Source organism: Daktulosphaira vitifoliae, unplaced genomic scaffold (genome assembly GCF_025091365.1).
Source record: "Daktulosphaira vitifoliae isolate Bord-2020 unplaced genomic scaffold, ASM2509136v1 Scaffold_3, whole genome shotgun sequence".
Taxonomy (NCBI): Eukaryota; Metazoa; Arthropoda; class Insecta; order Hemiptera; family Phylloxeridae; genus Daktulosphaira; species Daktulosphaira vitifoliae.
In genome coordinates, this window is record NW_026099574.1 from 42,210,254 (window position 1) to 42,228,661 (window position 18,408).

General features: G+C 27.8%; 4 protein-coding genes across 8 annotated transcripts in view; 2 read left to right on the forward strand and 2 right to left on the reverse strand.

Moving 5' to 3' along the window:
* LOC126902391 (pre-mRNA-processing factor 17) overlaps nt 1-3,089 on the reverse strand; it is an 11,067-nt gene extending 7,978 nt beyond the window's left edge. Inside the window, exons 1-2 of one of the 4 annotated variants that reach the window (XM_050679608.1) lie at nt 2,977-3,089; nt 2,143-2,331 (exon numbers count right to left, since the gene is read on the reverse strand). In XM_050679608.1, the coding sequence (XP_050535565.1) occupies nt 2,143-2,289 (147 nt within the window). In that variant the 5' untranslated portion in view covers nt 2,290-2,331; nt 2,977-3,089. Of the gene's footprint in view, nt 1-2,142; nt 2,553-2,976 lie in introns of those variants that run through there. The other 3 variants (XM_050679607.1, XM_050679606.1, XM_050679609.1) reach the window with 3 other exon arrangements.
* On the forward strand, nt 2,590-5,462 carry LOC126902388 (phosphatidylinositol 3-kinase catalytic subunit type 3). The gene has a single exon (XM_050679598.1). It carries the CDS (start codon nt 2,754-2,756, stop codon nt 5,379-5,381), a length of 2,628 nt encoding a protein of 875 aa, XP_050535555.1. The 5' UTR covers nt 2,590-2,753; the 3' UTR covers nt 5,382-5,462.
* A 97-nt stretch (nt 5,463-5,559) lies between these two features.
* Nucleotides 5,560-13,127, forward strand: LOC126902396 (probable galactose-1-phosphate uridylyltransferase). The gene is made up of 7 exons (XM_050679615.1): nt 5,560-5,722; nt 6,024-6,193; nt 6,258-6,463; nt 7,108-7,336; nt 7,398-7,614; nt 8,311-8,416; nt 12,918-13,127. Exons 1-7 carry the CDS (start codon nt 5,704-5,706, stop codon nt 13,018-13,020), a joined length of 1,050 nt encoding a protein of 349 aa, XP_050535572.1. The 5' UTR covers nt 5,560-5,703; the 3' UTR covers nt 13,021-13,127.
* A 2,042-nt stretch (nt 13,128-15,169) lies between these two features.
* On the reverse strand, nt 15,170-17,229 carry LOC126902393 (adenylyltransferase and sulfurtransferase MOCS3). Of its 2 annotated transcripts, XM_050679611.1 has the most exons (7): nt 16,951-17,229; nt 16,736-16,808; nt 16,463-16,676; nt 16,012-16,313; nt 15,723-15,952; nt 15,434-15,665; nt 15,170-15,375 (listed from the first exon to the last, which is right to left on the reverse strand). In XM_050679611.1, the coding sequence occupies exons 1-7, from the start codon at nt 17,044-17,046 to the stop codon at nt 15,218-15,220; spliced, it is 1,305 nt and encodes a 434-aa protein (XP_050535568.1). In that variant the 5' UTR covers nt 17,047-17,229; the 3' UTR covers nt 15,170-15,217. The 2 variants fall into 2 exon arrangements, with proteins under 2 accessions (XP_050535568.1, XP_050535569.1); XM_050679612.1 differs by lacking the exon at nt 16,736-16,808 and having other exon boundaries at nt 16,847-16,965.
* Between the last annotated feature and the right edge of the window lie 1,179 nt (nt 17,230-18,408).

Below are 18,408 nucleotides of genomic sequence, written 5' to 3' on the forward strand. Positions count from 1 at the left end.
GATGAAATTACTAGAGAAATACAAGGAGAGGTGCCGTGGNTAATTTTATGATTATATAAAATTATTGTGCCGTGGTGCATGTTGTTTGCTGACAATATAGTGTTAATAGGAGAAAATAGGGAGGAAATTAATCAAAGGCTAGAGGTGTGGAGATCAGCTTTAAAAAAAAAAGGGATTTAGAATAAGTAGGAGTAAGACAGTACGAGTTTGACTAAGGAGAACACGAGATAGGTGAAATAAGGGGACCAGTGACAATAAGCGAGGACGTGATAGGAGAGGTGGAGAGTTTTAAGTATTTACGGTCAGTTGTGCAAAAGAGTGGTGGTATTGACGAGGATGAAGACACAGGATTAAGTGGCGAAGTTTAAGAGACATGATGAGTTGTATGATGGGCTAGAAACAAAGGAAGGCGAGAAAGAAATCTATAGACTTGCAAAGATAAAAGAGAAAAGGTCTAAAGATTATCATTATATAAGGTGTATAAAAAGTGATGATAATAAGGTACTCTTGAGTGATGATAATGTGAAAAAAAGGTGGAAAGAGTATTTTGAAAAATATTTGAATGAGGAATACCCAAAAGAGACATTAGAGGATATCTCGTGGAATGAGGGACAGCTAGATTTAATTAGTGATAAAGAAGTATCAATGAAAAAGAATAAAGCAGTAGGACCAGATGAAGTGCCAGTAGAGGTATGGAAAATATTAGGCGGTGTTGGCATGAGGTGGTTGAAGGAACTTTTAAATAAAATCTTATTAGAAGGGAAAATACCAAATGAATGGTGAAAATTATAGAGGCATAAAGCTTATGAATCATAGTATGACAATTTGGGAAAAAGTAATAGATAAGAGAATAAGAAATGAGTCATCTGTATCTTAAAACCAGTTTGGTTTTATGTCTTATAAATCAACAAAGGAGCCAGTATTTTATGTGAGGCAACTAATAGAAAAGTTTAGGGAAAAGAATATATATATATATATATGACATTAAGTGAGGACGTGATTGGAGAGGTGGAAAGTTTTAAGTATTTAGGCTCAGTTGTGTAAAAGAGTGGTGGTATTGATGAGGATGTAAGATACAGGATTAAGTGCGAGTGGTTGAAGTGGTGAGAAGCGACTGGCTTCTTATGCGATAAAAGAATTCCAATGAGACTGAAAGGTATATTCTACAAGACTGTAGTGAGATCAGCTATGATGTATGGTTCAGAGTGTTGGGCGGTTGATAAGAAAGTAGAGCAGAGAATGAGTGTAGCAGAGATGAGAATGCTTAGTTGGATGAGTGGAGTGATTAGAGAAGATAAGATAAGAAATGAGCATATAAGAGGGAGTATAGGTGTAGTGTCAATCGTGGATAAGATGACACAAATAGACTTAGATTGTTTAGTCATGTTATGAGGAGAGAAGAATTGGAAGCTGTAAGAACAGTTATAGAAATTAATTTTGAAGGAAGAAGAGGTAGAGGAAGACCAAAAAAGAGATGGAGGGATGCTATTGAATGTGATTTGAGGACAGCTGATGTGAACGTAGATGATATGGGAGATCGTGTCAAGTGGAAGTTTAGGATAAGGATGGCCGACCCCAAGTAGTTGGGATTAAGGCGAGGAAGAAGAAGAAGAAGAATATGACGCACTCATAAAATTATTACATTTTTTTTTTCTGTAAGATTTTTCATAGTAATAATGTAATAATATATATAATTAACAGACACAAAGATTTAGTTATTATTTATTCAAAATTAGAATTTTTTAGTGAATAAACAGTTAATGATATTATTTCAAAAATTATGATAATTCAGAAGAGTTTAATTCAGTTTTTTTTTCTTGTAAGAGAAATTATTAAATACAAGTAGTCCTAATCAGATATCTTAATTTCTTATTTAAAAATTCAGTAATGTTTATTCACTAGTGATATTATTTTACAATTAGAATAAATTTGTGACAAAAGCATGTACAGGTTATTATGAAATAAATCACTAAAATTATTTATTCATGGATTTTAAGTTTTTATTAAAAATCATATTTTGAAAACATGCAAATTACTTCAATAATAGTAGCTCATGTTTGCTCATGCTCATCTTTCATGAATGATAATAAGACTAGTTATATAACATAAAAAAAGTTTTAATAAACAATTTAAATGACTTACCGGAGGTAAAACATGAGGCGTAGCATTTATTGCAAATTTTTTAGTTAATTCTTGCATGTTTATTTTAGATTCATTCCCTGTATTATCCTCGAGGGTTTCGCATTCATCGCTGCTACTACTACTTCCATAATCTTGTAGTTGCAACATTATTTCTTTTTGTGTATAACACCTTTTAATTATACTTTTTAACTAATAAATAAATCATTAATATTAATATATTTATAATACCTGAAAAATCTTTCATTAAAATACAGAACGCATCCTTATCATGCATCATTTTTGTTTGCTAACCGTTTGAAGTTAGAATCACAAAATAGATTAAACCTTATCTATTCTCTTTACAATCGTGATCATATTTATTTTATATATTATCACTCAAAGAAAATAATTATAAATTCGTTATACACTAACAGGTTTTCTATTAGAAAAATTGACAGATTTCTATTGAAATTATCATAGGACACAGTCTTTTTTTAATTATTCCAGCACCTGTAGCATTATTTCAAATAATTCTTGATTAAACAGTTTTACTTAGTTTTTGAATGTTATGATCAAACGATGTGAGCTCATTGTATATCTAATTAAATCAGTAATATCTATTATAAAATATTATGAGTGGAAATTTAAACAGTACTTTCAACTATGTTTATAGTTGTTCTTTAGAAACTAATGTTCAAATTAAAGTAGGCACCCTTGAGGGTATTAAACATAAAATTGACTATGAGAAAATACTTAGTGATCCCATGAAAAAATTCAATGGTTTATATCAAAAACCAATTTCTGATTTGATTGTATACTGTCAAGTTTATAGTGATGGTAAACCTTTAAGCCTACCTGTATCAACTTCTTACAAACATTTTACAAATCGCTGGAGTTGGAATGAATGGGTTGTTTTACCAATTCAATTTAGTGATCTCCCAAGAAATGCACTACTGACATTAACAGTGTATGATTGTGCTGGACCAAATACAATGACTGCTGTTGGTGGGACATCTATATCTTTATTTGGAAAGCATGGAGTATTCCGTCAAGGTATGATAGATCTTAGAGTGTGGCCTGATAGAGAAGCAGATAGTAGTATATTAGGTACACCTGGAAAATGTTTGTCTGATACAAATCGTATGCAGTCTTTGGCAAAATTAGCAAAACAACATCGAAATGGCAATATGCCTGAAGTTGATTGGCTAGATAGACTGACATTTAGAGAAATTGAGTTAATCAATGAAAAAGAAAAAAAAACATCTAACTTTCCATACTTAATGATAGAATTTCCAGAAATTCTATCAAACGGTACAGTGTACAATGTCGTTCACTATGAACAAGACGGTGATGAAATTTATCCTTTTAGAGTTAATCCTGATATTGTAACAGTACCTGATGCTGAAGTTATGCAAGAAAATCTGGTTGAAAGTAAACATCATAAACTTGCTAGAAGTTTGAGAAGTGGTATATCTGATAAAGATGCTAAACCAACCGCGACTATAAGGGATATGTTAAACACTATTGTAGGTTATCCTCCTACAAAAATGTTAACTACTGAAGAACAAGATCTTATATGGAAATACAGATTTTATTTATGCAACCAAAAAAAAGCTCTTACAAAATTTTTGGAATGTGTAAATTGGAAATTGCATGGAGAGGCTAAACAAGCATTAGACATGATGTACCAATGGGCGCCAATGGATGTAGATGATTCCTTACGATTACTTAGTCCTGCATTCAAACATTTATCAGTCAGGAAATATGCTGTAGAACGTTTACAACAAGCTACTGATGAAGATTTACTGTTATATTTACTTCAATTAGTACAAGCACTTAAATATGAAAATTTTGAACATATAACTAATAGTTTGAAATTAATGGAAGACAAATATCCTGTAACAGATAGTCTTACAGAATCTGTGTCAAGCTTAAGTTTAAAAGATAGTACTGAAAGTAATATACCTTGTACTATTAATCATTTTGAAATGTGTAAACCTGAAGACATGGACTTGGCCCGTTTTCTCATTCATAGAGCTAGTAAAAATTTTAGTTTAGCAAATTACTTTTATTGGTACTTGATGATTGAATGTGAAGATCAAGATTTAACTATTAAACAAGATATAAAAGTTCGTAACATGTATTTGAGTGTAATGAAAACTTTTTTAATGACATTATATAATGGTAATGCTGAATGTCAAAGAATTCATGCTAATTTAACTAGACAACAAAACTTCATTGATCGTTTAGTTCGCATTGTAAAGGCAGTTGCAAGAGAAAGTGGTAATCGAAAGAAAAAAATTGATAAACTTCAAGCCCTTCTTATTGAAGCTGATTCAAAGTTTAGCTTTATGGCATTTGATCCATTGCCTTTGCCACTAGATCCCAGCATTCTAATTACTGGTATCATACCTGAAAAAGCTGTACTTTTCAAGTCTGCATTGATGCCTTCAAGATTAACATTTAAAGTACAAGATAATAAAGAATATGTTGCCATTTTTAAGCACGGTGATGATTTACGCCAAGATCAACTCATTTTGCAAATAATTACACTGATGGATAAGCTTTTGAGGAGTGAAAATTTAGATTTAAAATTAACACCATATAGAGTATTGGCAACAAGTACTAGACATGGTTTTGTACAATTTGTAAATTCATTACCTGTAGCAGAAATTTTAGCAACTGAAGGTTCTATTCAAAATTATTTCCGTAAAAATCATCCAAATGATAATGCACTATTTGGAATTTCTACAGATATCATGGAAAATTATATTAAAAGTTGTGCGGGTTATTGTGTCATTACCTACTTGCTGGGTGTAGGTGATCGTCACTTTGATAATTTACTATTAACTTCAACTGGAAAATTATTTCACATTGATTTTGGATATATATTAGGAAGAGACCCTAAGCCATTACCTCCACCAATGAAACTTAGCAAAGAAATGGTTGAGGCAATGGGAGGTGTTAATAGTGAATATTATCACGAGTTCAGAAAACTTTGTTATACTGCATTTTTACATTTAAGAAGACACGCCAATCTTATACTTAACTTGTTTTCATTAATGGTAGATGCTAGTGTACCAGATATTGCATTAGAACCAGATAAAACTGTCGATAAAGTTCAAGATAAATTTAGACTAGATTTAGGTGATGAAGAAGCAGTACACTATTTTCAAAATTTATTGGATGTTTCAGTCACTGCTGTTATGGCAGTTCTTGTTGAACAGCTTCATAAATTTGCCCAATATTGGCGAAAATAAAATTTATTGTTTATAAATATTAATACTTTTATTTTATATGTTAAAATACTGGAAAAAATATAAATAACTTATATATGATGATTTTATTATTATATTGATATCTTATCTATATTATTGATGAATATTCAAAATTCAAGGCTGTTAGATAAAGTTGATAAATTTTTTTCTAGTTTTAAGAACAGAATGTGTTATTCACATCAAACTGTATTGAAGTCATTTTTGTTATAAGCTATGATATATTGTTAAGCAATCATATTTATTAAATTACTCATAGTTTGATATTGGTCAGTTTATTGTAAAATTTAAATAACTACAAATTGAAATGCAGTTTATTGCATCTGGTAAATAAATTTAAATAAAATATAATTATATTTTTTGGATGAAAGTCACTAAATTGTATCTTGTAAACTATATATATATATATATATATTAAGATATTTTGTTTAATAATTTGTTTTAGAAGTTATATTATGATCTAGAGCTATTTATTTTTATAATGAATATAAAAATTTCCTATTTTATATTTATGTTACCTAAGTTTTAATTAAACTATTACAAATAATAAATACATCATTTGTATACTATATATTTTTTATATCTTTTACATAATAATTAATCTTTGAATATTATTTTACTAATTAGAACATCCTCATAAAAGGTACAACCCTTTGAAAGGTGAATGGATATTAGTATCGCCTCAACGTATGAAAAGGCCATGGGATGGCCAGACAGAAACTGTCTATTGTGATATGGGTCCAGAATTTGACCCAACTAATCCCCTCTGTCCGGGAGTAGTTAGAAGTAGTGGAGAAGTAAGGTTATTCAAACATGAAATATTATTATGTTATAATAATAAAATAACATTGTTATTTTAAGCAAACTCCATTTTATACATCAACATATGTTTTTAAAAATGATTTTCCTGCCATGCTAGAAAATACACCTGAACCACCTTTAAGTAATGATCCATTATTTCGCATAGAAGGAGTACAAGGAACTTGCAGAGTTATGTGTTTTCATCCAAAATCTAATGTGACTATTTCTTTAATGAATATTGATGAAATAAAGTGTGTAATTGATTGGTAGGTATTATAATTAATATTTAATCTATATTTGAACTAATTCACCTTGAAACTAACCTTGACCTTTAAAATAAAAGTTCAATTAGTTATTATATTTTTAAACATATTTATTGAGATATAATGACTTCTTAAACTCAAAATTTTGTATCAACCGTCCTGAAGAAATCCACATTGAAATGTTAGCAAATTTCATGAATATTTAATAAAACAACGCGAATATTTTTTTCTAAGAAGATATAACCCCCAAAAGTTTCTCTACTTATTTACTATAAGTATAATTATTGTTAAAATTAAAATTTAACTAAAAATATTTTTTTATTTGGACATTGATATTATTTCAGAATTACGCAAACAAAATGTGTAAATGCTAAAAGTTATAACTGTGTATATAATCTTTAATTCAATCAAGGAAAAAATGTTTTGTATTTTTTTAAATACACAAATATTTATTACCACTACTTTTTAAGTTATTTATATTTTATATATTTTACTATTTTATAGGTTTTTTGATTAAAAGTTAAAATTATAAGCATTTTAAATACACTGATATAATAAAAAAAGGGCTATAGAAAATTTTATTGCTGAAATTTAAAATAAATTAGTTAAATTTAATTAAATAGTTGACAAAATTAAAAAATGTTTAGTTGGGTGGAGCAATTGAAAGACTTAGGAAAACAATATACATGGGTGCAAATTTTTGAAAATAAAGGAACTATGATGGGTTGTTCTAATCATCATCCACACTGTCAAATATGGTCATGCTCGTTTTTACCAAATGAACCACATATAAAAGATATAAATCAAAAAAACTACTTTGTAAAGTATGGGCGTCCAATGTTGATGGATTATGTTGAACGTGAATTAAAGGCCAAGGTAATAACTATATAAAATCAAAATGATTAACTAAATCACAAAAATATCTTTGTTATTACAGGAAAGAATTGTTTATGAAAATTCAAATTGGGTTGTATTAGTTCCATTTTGGGCTATATGGCCTTACGAAACAATGGTTTTACCTAAGAGATGGATTAAAAGAATGAATGAGATTACAGATGATGAAAAAACTGATTTGGCTTTAAGTATGAAAGTGTTAACAACTAAATATGATAATTTGTTTAAAACATCATTTCCATATTCAATGGGCTGGCATGGTGAGAATAAATTCTATGTTTTATTAATTAAGAAGGTTGGGTTAAATCAACTCCATATATGAATTAAATAATCTACTGTTTAACACCTCTATAAATAGCAGCAATTAAAAATTCCTTTTAAAAGAAAGCTTTATAATCAAAAAATAAAAAAAATTACTTAAAAATACTAATTAAAACTTTAAAAAAAATTTTAAAACGCCTAACTTAAAATGTAACAAAAATATTCTAAGTAAAAATAATCTGTGAATACTGAAAGTGCAAAAGGGCCAATCTCAAAAAGAAGTTTTGACTTTTCACAAGAGTTTTTTGTTTTTAATATTTATTCTAAGTTTAAGTCAACTTTAATGCTAGATACTTGCATATTTAAATAGAGAATATATTATATTGAATTAGTATGATCATTGTCATTAAACAAATAATGTTAGTGAACAATAATTTTTAATTAATTTTTAAAAATGTAATGTCAAATAACTCATTAAAAAGCTTAAATCTAAAAACTTTTTTATACTAAGATACATGAAAAAATCCTATTTATTTTAATCGACCAAAAAATATTTTTTGAAAAATTTATTGTATTAAGCACAATTTTATTAGTTTGTCAAAAACATATAGAGAGTTGATCCAAATAACTACTGTAACATACAGCCTCGTATTTTAAGTGACTATTGATAGTCTTTTTTTAAAATAAATTTTAAGGTGCTCCTACTGGCTCAAACTGGGATGGATATGATCACTGGGTGTTTCATGGTATATATTTGCCACCTCTTCTGCGTTCTGCTACTATAAAGAAATTCATATCAGGGTAATTATAAAAGTATATTGTTTGTATTTAATACAATTTATTAAAAAAACATTTGAAAACAATCTAGCAGGTAGTATCTACAACTACAGTGTTTATTAAAAATTAGACATGATATCTTATTTCTATATTTTCAACTGATCCGTTTTGATTAAAATATCACAGCCATAATATTGTTCCCTAAAAATGATATTACAATATATTTTATGAAGGAAATTTTATGTGGAAATATAAGGAGGCAAATCAAAATCATAATATAGATAATATTATAGTAATTAAGGCCCAGAATTATATGCATTTATAATATCCAGAACAAATCACCAGCCAATACAAATTTTAATTGACTTAAAAACTTAATAGTGTCCTGGTACCGTAATTATAGTTTTGATGATTAGGATTGTTTATCCCCCCTAAAACAAAAAATATTTCTATGCTACTATATAATCCTACAACAATATTACACAAACTTGGAACCCGTCATAACAAAATTTATAAAAGCATATAATATAACAAAGTATTAACAAAATAAAACCCTGTGAATAGGGGATAAGGATATTTCCACAGCCCTTCTACTACCAGTCGTAAGAGGCGACTAATGAAATTGCATCAAATTGACACCGGTATAAATTTTGTCAAAAAATATTAAGAGTCCTACACAGAACCTAGGCTCATTGTACCATCTCGGATGTATACGGAGACAACAGGTGAGAAGAAATAAAGTAGTTAGAAACGATGAAGAACTAAAGAATAAAGTGATACCTGACGGATAACTTGTGCAGTAGCTGTTTCACCAGTCATGTGTACAGGCTTACCCAACGCTTAGTGTTGTAGGGACATCATCAGTCAACTCTAAGCTGGACTCATTTATAAAAGAGAAAGATAGATACAAAGTAAGAATAGGTATGTGAAATGTTGTAATATTAACTGGTAGAAGTAGAGAATTATTAGAAATATAGAAGAGGAGAAAAGTTAATATTTCTTGTGTGTAGGAAACTAAGTGGAAGGGAGAAAAATCATATAACCCAACCACCCCTGTAGGCAGGTAGAGTCAGGTTTTTTAAAAAAAATTATATCAAATGAAAGGAAAATACCTAAAGTTTTAATATAAAAAAAAGTTAGCACAATGGGGTCGCGGCACAGTGTAGACAAATATAGTATAAATAATTGTTACTTTTATGGCAAACGTGTATCAAAATTGAAGGGCTTAATACATAACTTTTTAGACAATAATTTATTGTTAATTACAAATAAATAGTCTACAAGAAATTTTCATAAGAGTCAAAAATATACTTTTCTTGATCAGTTTTTCACATTGATTTTAAATGTGCAATTAGTTTTCTAATCTTTGATATTATAACTAATATTTAAAAATGAGTATTAACATATAAAAAATATAGGTTAAAATAATATTCAACAAAACAACAGCGGACAAAATCATAGATACTAGGCACGAAATATTTTTGAATTTCAGTATATTATAGAATACTACAGGATATAATTATACAGAACATAGTTCTGAATATTTCATTTGTATCAATTATTTAAACACCAAGAGTTACATGGAAATGCTAAGTATTTCTATTCAAATGATTTCTCTCTCTATGGTTTCAATCTGTAGATTGGTTTGCAGCCATCTTCCAGTCTTCCCTCTTATACGCCTTCCTTTTCATTTCCACATATGAGTCACATCCTTGGTCCTTTATTATCTGTTGAATGAATTCCAATTTTGGTTTACACCTACGGTTCTTTCCTTCTACTGTTCCTTCTATTATCAATTTCAACAATCCTTCGTGTCTATTATATGACCTATCCATTCGTTGTGTCTTCTGACTATGTTATTCCATAGTAACTTTCCATCTGATATTCTTTCCAGTACTTCTACATTGGTTACTCTGTCCATCCAACTTATCCTTAGCATCCTTCTATAGCACCACATTTCAAACGCCTCAAGTCTTTTTTTTTTCTTCCATTGCTATTGTCCAGGTTTCACACCCGTACAGAGCAATGCTCCATACATACGTCTTTAATAGGTTTTTTCTTATTTATAGACTCATGCTTCTTGATATAAATATAGTTTTCTTTTTGTTAAAGGCTATTTTAGCTTGACAAATACGTTTTATAATTTCACTTCTGTTTCTTCCATCCTTATTGATTGCGCTTTCCAGGTATGTAAATTCACCTACATATNTTGCGCTTTCCAGGTATGTAAATTAACCTACATATTCTATTGCTTGGTTTCGTATTTTTATCTGTATTCTTGTATTATTTTCCCTTTCACATACCATTACTTTTGTTTTCTTCACATTTATTCTCATTTCCAACTCTTTTTCGAATGTTTTATCCATAGCTTTAAATAGTTGAGCCAGATCTTTCTTGCATTCAGCAATTAAAGCTATGTCATCGGCAAAACGTAACATACTTATTTTTTGTCCGTTACTCTTTATCCCTAGGTTGGCATTTTCCTTTATCATATCTATTGCTTCTTGAATATATGCGTTGAATATAATTGGGGATAATGTACAATCTTGTCTAACTCCTCTGTTTATTTTTACTTCTTCTTCCTCATCTTGGATCCTTATAACTGCGGATTCATCCTTGTATAGGTTATACAGAAGTTTCCTATCTGTGTATTTTAACCCCAATCTTTTCATCATGTTAAACATTACCTTTCAATTTACGTTATCAAATGCTTTTTCGATATCCACAATAGCTATAAATGTTTGTTTGTCTTTCCTAATCCTTTTTCGAATGATTATCCTTAACGCCAATATTGCTTCTCTCGTTCCCATATTCCTTCTAAACCCGAATTGGTCTTCTATCAACGATTGTTCTATTTTACCTTCAATACGTTTGAATATAATCTTTGTTACTATTTTAGAGGCATGGGATAGTAAATTAATGGTACGGTATTCTTCACATTTCTTTGCTGCTGTTTTCTTTGGGATGGGGATAATTAGGCTCTTTACGTAATCTTCAGGCAATTCACCGGTTTCGTATATGACTTTGATAATTTGAAATAATTCCCTTTTAACTTTTTCTCCCGCCTCCTTCCAAAGCTCCGCTGTATTCCATCGATTCCTGCTGCTTTTTTATTTTTCAGATTCTGCAAAGCTTTGTCGAACTCTTCTCTCATAATTGGGTCTAATTCGTCATCTTCTTCAGATTTATCTTCTTCGTTTGATTCGTTAGTTTCATTTTCCTTAAGTGATTATTACATTCCTTATTCCATCATTCTTTAAAATGATTTATTACAATATAAATACAAAAAATATAATATACAAGTGATTTTAACGAATTTTTAGGTTTTTTCATAAATTTACTATTAATAGTAATTATATAAGTTCTTGACCATATATCAATCTAAGCAAAACCCTTTTTAGCTTCGATGCGAGTTTGAAAAGGTATTAATTTTACCAAGATGTGTTTTTTTTTTGTGTCTGTTGCCACTTTTTCTCAGTTTTCACTGGACTAATTTCTTTCAACAATATGTCAGAAGATCACAAATCGTAACTAGTTAAAGATATTACCCTTAAAAATTGAAATAATTTCCCTCATTCTCCGTAAATGGGAGAAATCTCCTAAAAAATTATCAAAATCAGTAATTTTTGAAACTTTTTTCATTTAACATTCTCTTACTTAAAACTACCATAACTTTTTTAAAAATAAATAAATCAACATATATTTTTTTATTAAAACCTTATATATTTTCCTTTCATTTGATATCATTTTTTTGAAAATCTAACATTTAACCTACTTACAGGGGGGGAATTTAAAATAACAACTTTTTACAAAAATTAACTTTTTCAACTTAACTTTTGAAAATGTTCCAGAAATATTCCGAGCTTCAAACATATGTAAAAATAAAGATCATGTTATGCACTTTAAGTTAAAATTATTTTTTTTAAAAGTTATGACAGCTTTAAATACCAAAATAATAGAAGGTGATTTTTTATACGAAAATTTCATTTGAGTTCAATTTTGACAGTCATTTGTACATAGATCATAGGTCAGCAAGATCATTTTTTTTTAAATTACAGTATCTAATGAATGCTTTAACATATGTTTAAAAGAATCAGTATTTCTAGAAAATTTTCAAAAGTTCTACTTTTTACTCAAATATTTCAAGATTTAAACCCTCTCTGTATAAAAGGAAATAGTCCGATTTAACAATAATTATGTCAAATAAAAAGAGTAAATATAAAGTGTTAAAATAAAAAATTGTGTTGAATCATACATTTTTCAAAAAGTTATAGCAATTAAAATTTAGAAATATAAAACCAAAAATTTTAACATAAAAATAGCATGTGCTTTCAACATTTTTTATTTTACTTATATCAGAAAAAAAACCTTTCTGAGCTTAATTTAATAATTTATCAATAACAATCTGATACTTAAAATTAAGTTCTATTTGCAAAATGTTTATATTTATTATTTTGAGTTTAAAGTATCATCCTAAACATATTCACCATAAAATATTAAAGGATTTATAATTATTATTTTTTAGATTTGAATTGCTAGCTCAATGTCAAAGAGACCTCACGCCTGAACAAGCAGCAGAAAGACTGCGATTACAATCAGATGTTCATTATTTACATTCAGATAAATAATTATTTGTATAGATGTGAAGGAAATTTTGTTTTTCAAAATGTTTCATTATCAATTTCTTCATCTTTATGTTATTTTAGAAATAAAAACTTACTTATTTACTTATGAATTAAGATTTCTAAGTTAATTTGCTATATTAATATTATAATCAAATATAGAATTTTCTATATTATTATTGTTTAAATAAATATTACAGAAACAAAAATAATATTTAAAGATTTCAAAGTACAATAATAAAAGGTATTTAATTAACTATGACTTATGCAAAATCTTTAAAAATGTAAAACATAATTAATTTAATAATAATTAAATAATCTAACTAAGAAAATGATTAGTCAATAATAACTTTTGAAGCAGTATTTTAAAAGATGTTAGCACTATTAAACAAGAACCGGAGGAGTAGAGTGGTGTATATATGTACAGAGATAAAATAAACAGACCCACTTTACTTCAAATTAGTAGTATATTATTAAATTCTGAAAAGAAAAAATTATGTTTTATGTTACTAAAGATTTTGCATGGAGCATAGTTAATAAATCACTTCATGTATCAATAAAAATATACTAAGGACATTAAGTATGATTTTCATTTTCTATATACACACTTTTAAACAATATATAGGTAGATGTACAAATAGTATAGAAAAAATGAAAATATTGGAAAGCAAGCATCCTGTAACATATAGTCTTACAGAATCTGTGTCAAGCTTAAGTTTAAAAGATAGTACTGAAAGTAATATACCTTGTACTATTAATCATTTTGAAATGTGTAAACCTGAAGACATGGACTTGGCCCGTTTTCTCATTCATAGAGCTAGTAAAAATTTTAGTTTAGCAAATTACTTTTATTGGTATTTGATGATTGAATATGGAGATCAAAATTTAACTATTAAACAAGACATAAAAGTTGGTAACACTTATTTGAGTGTAAAATTTAGATTTAAAATTAACACCATATAAAGTATTGGCATCAAGTTCAAGACATTGTTATGTAAAATTTGTTAATTCATTACCAGTAGCAAAAATTTTAGCAACTGAAGGATCTATTCAAAATTATTTTTGTAAAAATCATCCAAATGATATTTCACTATTTGGAATTTCTACAGATATGGTAAACTACATCAAAAATTGTGCCCCATATTTGTGTCAAACTGCCTAATTATAAATAATGTCAATGTATCCTATAAATATTTATAGTTTTTTTTTTACATAAATATATGATTAATTTCATCCATTTTTTACCAAAAATTACTACTTGTTTAACATGAAAATCTTGAAAGAAATTATATATTTTATTTTTAACCAAAATTTATGAAGTTATTTTAGATAAACCAAAATTTTTCTAAAAATAATAAAATTAATTTATTGTATTTACATTTAAATGAATATTATAAACCATCATTAATTGTGTAATGAATACTGCAAAGGAGATTGTTAGTGAGAGTAGGAGTAGAATGCCAGGTAACAAGGAGACCTGGTGGTGGGATGAGGACGTTCAAAAAATCATAGAAAGTAAGAAAAAGCAATTCAAAGTATAGCAGAAGAGCAAAGGAGAGAAGACTGGATGGAGTATAAACGCGTGTGCAAAGAAGCCAAGTGTACAGTAAAAAAGGCGAAGTTTAAGAGGTATGATGAGTTGTATGATAGACTAGGAAGATAGGAAAGCAAGACAGAAATCTATAGACTTGCAAAGATAAGAGAGAAAAGGTCTAAAGATTAGATAAGAAAGTAGAGCAGAGAATGAGTGTAGCAGAGATGAGAATGCTTAGTTGGATGAGTGGAGTGACTAGAGAAGATAAGATAAGAAATGAGCATAGAAGAGGGAGTATAGGTGTAGTGTCAATCGTGGATAAGATGAAAGAAAATAGACGAAGATGGTTTGGTCATGTTATGGGAAGAGAAGAATAGGAAGCTGTAAGAACAGTTATAGAAATGAATGTTGAAGGAAGAAGAGGTAGAGGAAGACCAAAAAAGAGATGGAGGGATGCTATTGAATTTAATATAAGGACATCTGATGTGAGCGTAGAGGATGTGGGGATTTTGTCAAGTGGAAGTTTAGGATAAGGGTGGCCAACCCCAAGTAGTTGGTATTAAGGCGAGGAAGAAGAAGAAGATTATAAACCTATTTGTTGTAGTTAATAAAATTAAACCTTTTATTTATATATATATATATTATAATTTAAAAAAATTTTAATATCAATTAGTAAACTGGAAAATTTGTATCTATTTTTTTACTCCATTCTTGAAGGCCTCCAATAACATCTTTTATACAGTTAACTTTGCTTAATAAAGCAGTATTTTTCTTTAGCTCAATCACAGCTTTTTGGGAATCATTTCCTCGACGACAAATTGCAACCACTATATAAAAAAAAATTCTTTAATATTTATAATACTAACACATTATCTAACTACTAACAATTGGGTGCTTTTTTATAACAAGTATTAATTTTTTCAATCAGTCTAGAGCTAAATAAATCAGTATTAAGATCTTCCAACTGAATATTTATAGAAAATGGCAAGTGACACATTTCATACTCATTATTTTTGCGCACATCAATAACAAGTAATGGTGTATTTTCTGATACTAATTTTTTCAATTCTTTAACTGATATTCGCTCACTATCTTCAAGTAAGTTTAATATTTTAATCTAAAAATATTAATAACTATTTTTATCTGAATATTAAAATTTTTAAGAAAATTTTACTTTATCGTTAGCTTTTGATCCACAAAATTCTTCATAATCCATGTTAATTAATATTTTTTCAGAACTTTTGGTACAAATACATCCTTCTCTTTTACCATTACCTAATTTAATTCTTTTAAAATCACAATCACCACCATCATATATTAGTAAGTTATTGAATAAAACATTAGGATGGTCAATAATTATTTTGATTGCTTCCATTGCTTGTAAAACACCAATAACACCAGGAACTGTTAAAATTAAATGATAAATATGATTTATAAAATATTAAATTTAAGTGATATCAAACCTGGACCTATAACTCCAGCAGAAGAACAATTACCAACTGTTTCAGGAGGCTGTGGCTTTGGATGAAGACATCTGAAGCATACTGAGCCTTTATAATTATAGACAGCTAATTGTCCATCAAATTGAATAGCAGAACCTGAAACTAATGGCTTTCCCATCTTCACGCATGTATCATTAATTATATATCGCGTTACCAAGTTATCACTTGCATCTAATATTACATCATATTTATCAATAATTTCAACCGAGTTATTAGCATCTAACTGTACATCATGAGTAATAATTCTGACATCTTCATTTAAGCTATAAAAATATTTTTGTTAATATGACAATTGTATCACATATAAAAGAATAGTCCTTAAAAGCATACAGTATCATTAAAAATTTTAAAGAAATATTTCAAATTTTTCAATAATTATTAATATTGGCAATTAACATTGTTTTATACTAACTGTTTTAATGATAATTTTCCAGATATAACTTTTTTCATGCCACAATTATTTTGTGCATGAAGTAATTGGCGATGTAAATTATTTACTTCTACAATGTCATAATCAACCAATCCAATTGTACCTACTCCAGCACTAGTTAAATACATTGATGATGGACAACCAAGACCCCCAACACCAATAATCAATACACTTGAAGCTTTCAATTTCTTTTGTCCTTAAGAAAAAATACAAATCTATAGCAAGAGTTAAGAATAAAAAATAATTATAATGCACCTTCAGCACCAACTTCAGGTAAGATCATCTGCCTACTGAAACGGCTTATATCAGATGAAGTCAAAAATTTTTTCTAGAAAACATAAATATTGTAAATTTAATACTACTTACGGTTATTTTTTATTGTTTTCTTAATCAGGTTAACTTAGACAGAGAAAATTTTATTGTCAATGAAAATGCCCTTCTCCCGCAAAATTTTTAATAATGTATGTAACCTTTTTGTCTTCCAGAAGTTTTGTTTTTTGAGATAATTCTTCATTAAGAGCTACAATTTCTGCAGTTAATTGAAGTATTTCTGTGTCTTTATCCATGATAAAAAATCTTTCTGTAATTATCTTATTACAAAAAAAAATTTATTACGTAGGAAATTTTAGAAATTATTGTAATAATTTAAGTTATTTTATGTCTGTTATTATTTAAATAATGCTACATCTAATTTATGAATTAACGAAATCAATAGATAACCGATTCTGTTATTCTGTTATTGTGCACGTGGTTGAAAACTGATGTGATAAGCGTATGTATCTTCAATTATAAACTCATGAAGTGTAGATTAATCTACAATGAGAAGCTAATATCTATGCCTTCAACTATATTAAAATAGTTAAGTATAGAATCAAACTTAGATAAAATTATACTGCACTAATTGCACTGTAATTAGCCTTATTTCTTTGGTTCTTTTTATACTGCCAAATATAATCACGTTTATAGTTTTAAATCTTTCAAAACTTAATTAAAGTTAAAGGTTAAACTTATAATGTGTATATAAACCCGTTTTCATAAGTACAGATTACAAACTTTTATTGGAGGAGGTAAAAAATATATTTACTCTCCAATTACACATAGTTTCCTAAGAATCATATCTTTAAAACTTTATAGTAGTAATGAGTTCAGTCAAATTCTAAAGAACAAAAATAAATTTTGAATCTGGCAGGGTTGTTCATAAAATACAACTTAAGCTTGCAACACGTATACTCAGTGGTGCACTTTTTTTTTTTTTTTAATTTTTTGAAAAATAATTATTTGGTTGTAAGTTAATTAAGTTAGGAGACCCGCATTTATAATTTAGTCAGGGCCGGAACTGACAGCTTAATCCGTTAATAGTTTAAAAATAAGATAATCTTTATTTGAAGCAAATGATAAAAAGTTTTTAAATCATTTTATCATATGATGAATTTTTATTTTTTACCATCATTTTTATTTCGGCAGTAGAAGACTTAAAAATGTATTTTTTCTTATGTTTATCAAAGTTTTTCAAAGTTATAAAAGAGATGCAAACAAAAATATTAACAACATTTAAAAATAAATTAAAAACCTTTCGAATAAATCCATTAACGAAATATACATACACTTTTAACTTATCGAAAATGCTACTAAATATGAATAAACATCAGCTAGGTTGCTTAATTTACGTGAGCAGCAAAGTTAATAATAGTTTTAAAGGTTAATTTTTTACATTGATTAATAGCATTATTTTTTTGAGTAATTTTTTAAGGAAGATTCAAATTAAGAAACATTTTAAATATTAACTGACTTAATAATACTAGAAAATTCTATAAACTATTAAACACATTTACTTTATTAAATAATACTTTTAAAACAATGAACAAACGGTCAAAAATAATATTTTTTAATGAAAAAAAAATACCTAAAAAATGGTTTGTAATAAACAT

What these genes read in the sequence shown, in the direction of transcription:
- LOC126902388 (XM_050679598.1), top strand. Translation starts at nt 2,754, where the DNA reads ATGAGTGGAAATTTAAACAGTACTTTCAACTATGTTTATAGTTGTTCT.
- LOC126902396 (XM_050679615.1), top strand. An exon ending in ATATTCAATGGGCTGGCATG is followed by an intron (nt 7,615 to 8,310) that starts GTGAGAATAAAT and finishes ATAAATTTTAAG; the next exon opens with GTGCTCCTACTGGCTCAAAC. An exon ending in ATAAAGAAATTCATATCAGG is followed by an intron (nt 8,417 to 12,917) that starts GTAATTATAAAA and finishes ATTATTTTTTAG; the next exon opens with ATTTGAATTGCTAGCTCAAT.
- LOC126902393 (XM_050679611.1), bottom strand. Translation starts at nt 17,046, where the DNA reads ATGGATAAAGACACAGAAATACTTCAATTAACTGCAGAAATTGTAGCT. An exon ending in TGCTGGAGTTATAGGTCCAG is followed by an intron (nt 15,953 to 16,011) that starts GTTTGATATCAC and finishes TAATTTTAACAG; the next exon opens with TTCCTGGTGTTATTGGTGTT. An exon ending in TTATAAAAAAGCACCCAATT is followed by an intron (nt 15,376 to 15,433) that starts GTTAGTAGTTAG and finishes TTTTTTATATAG; the next exon opens with TGGTTGCAATTTGTCGTCGA.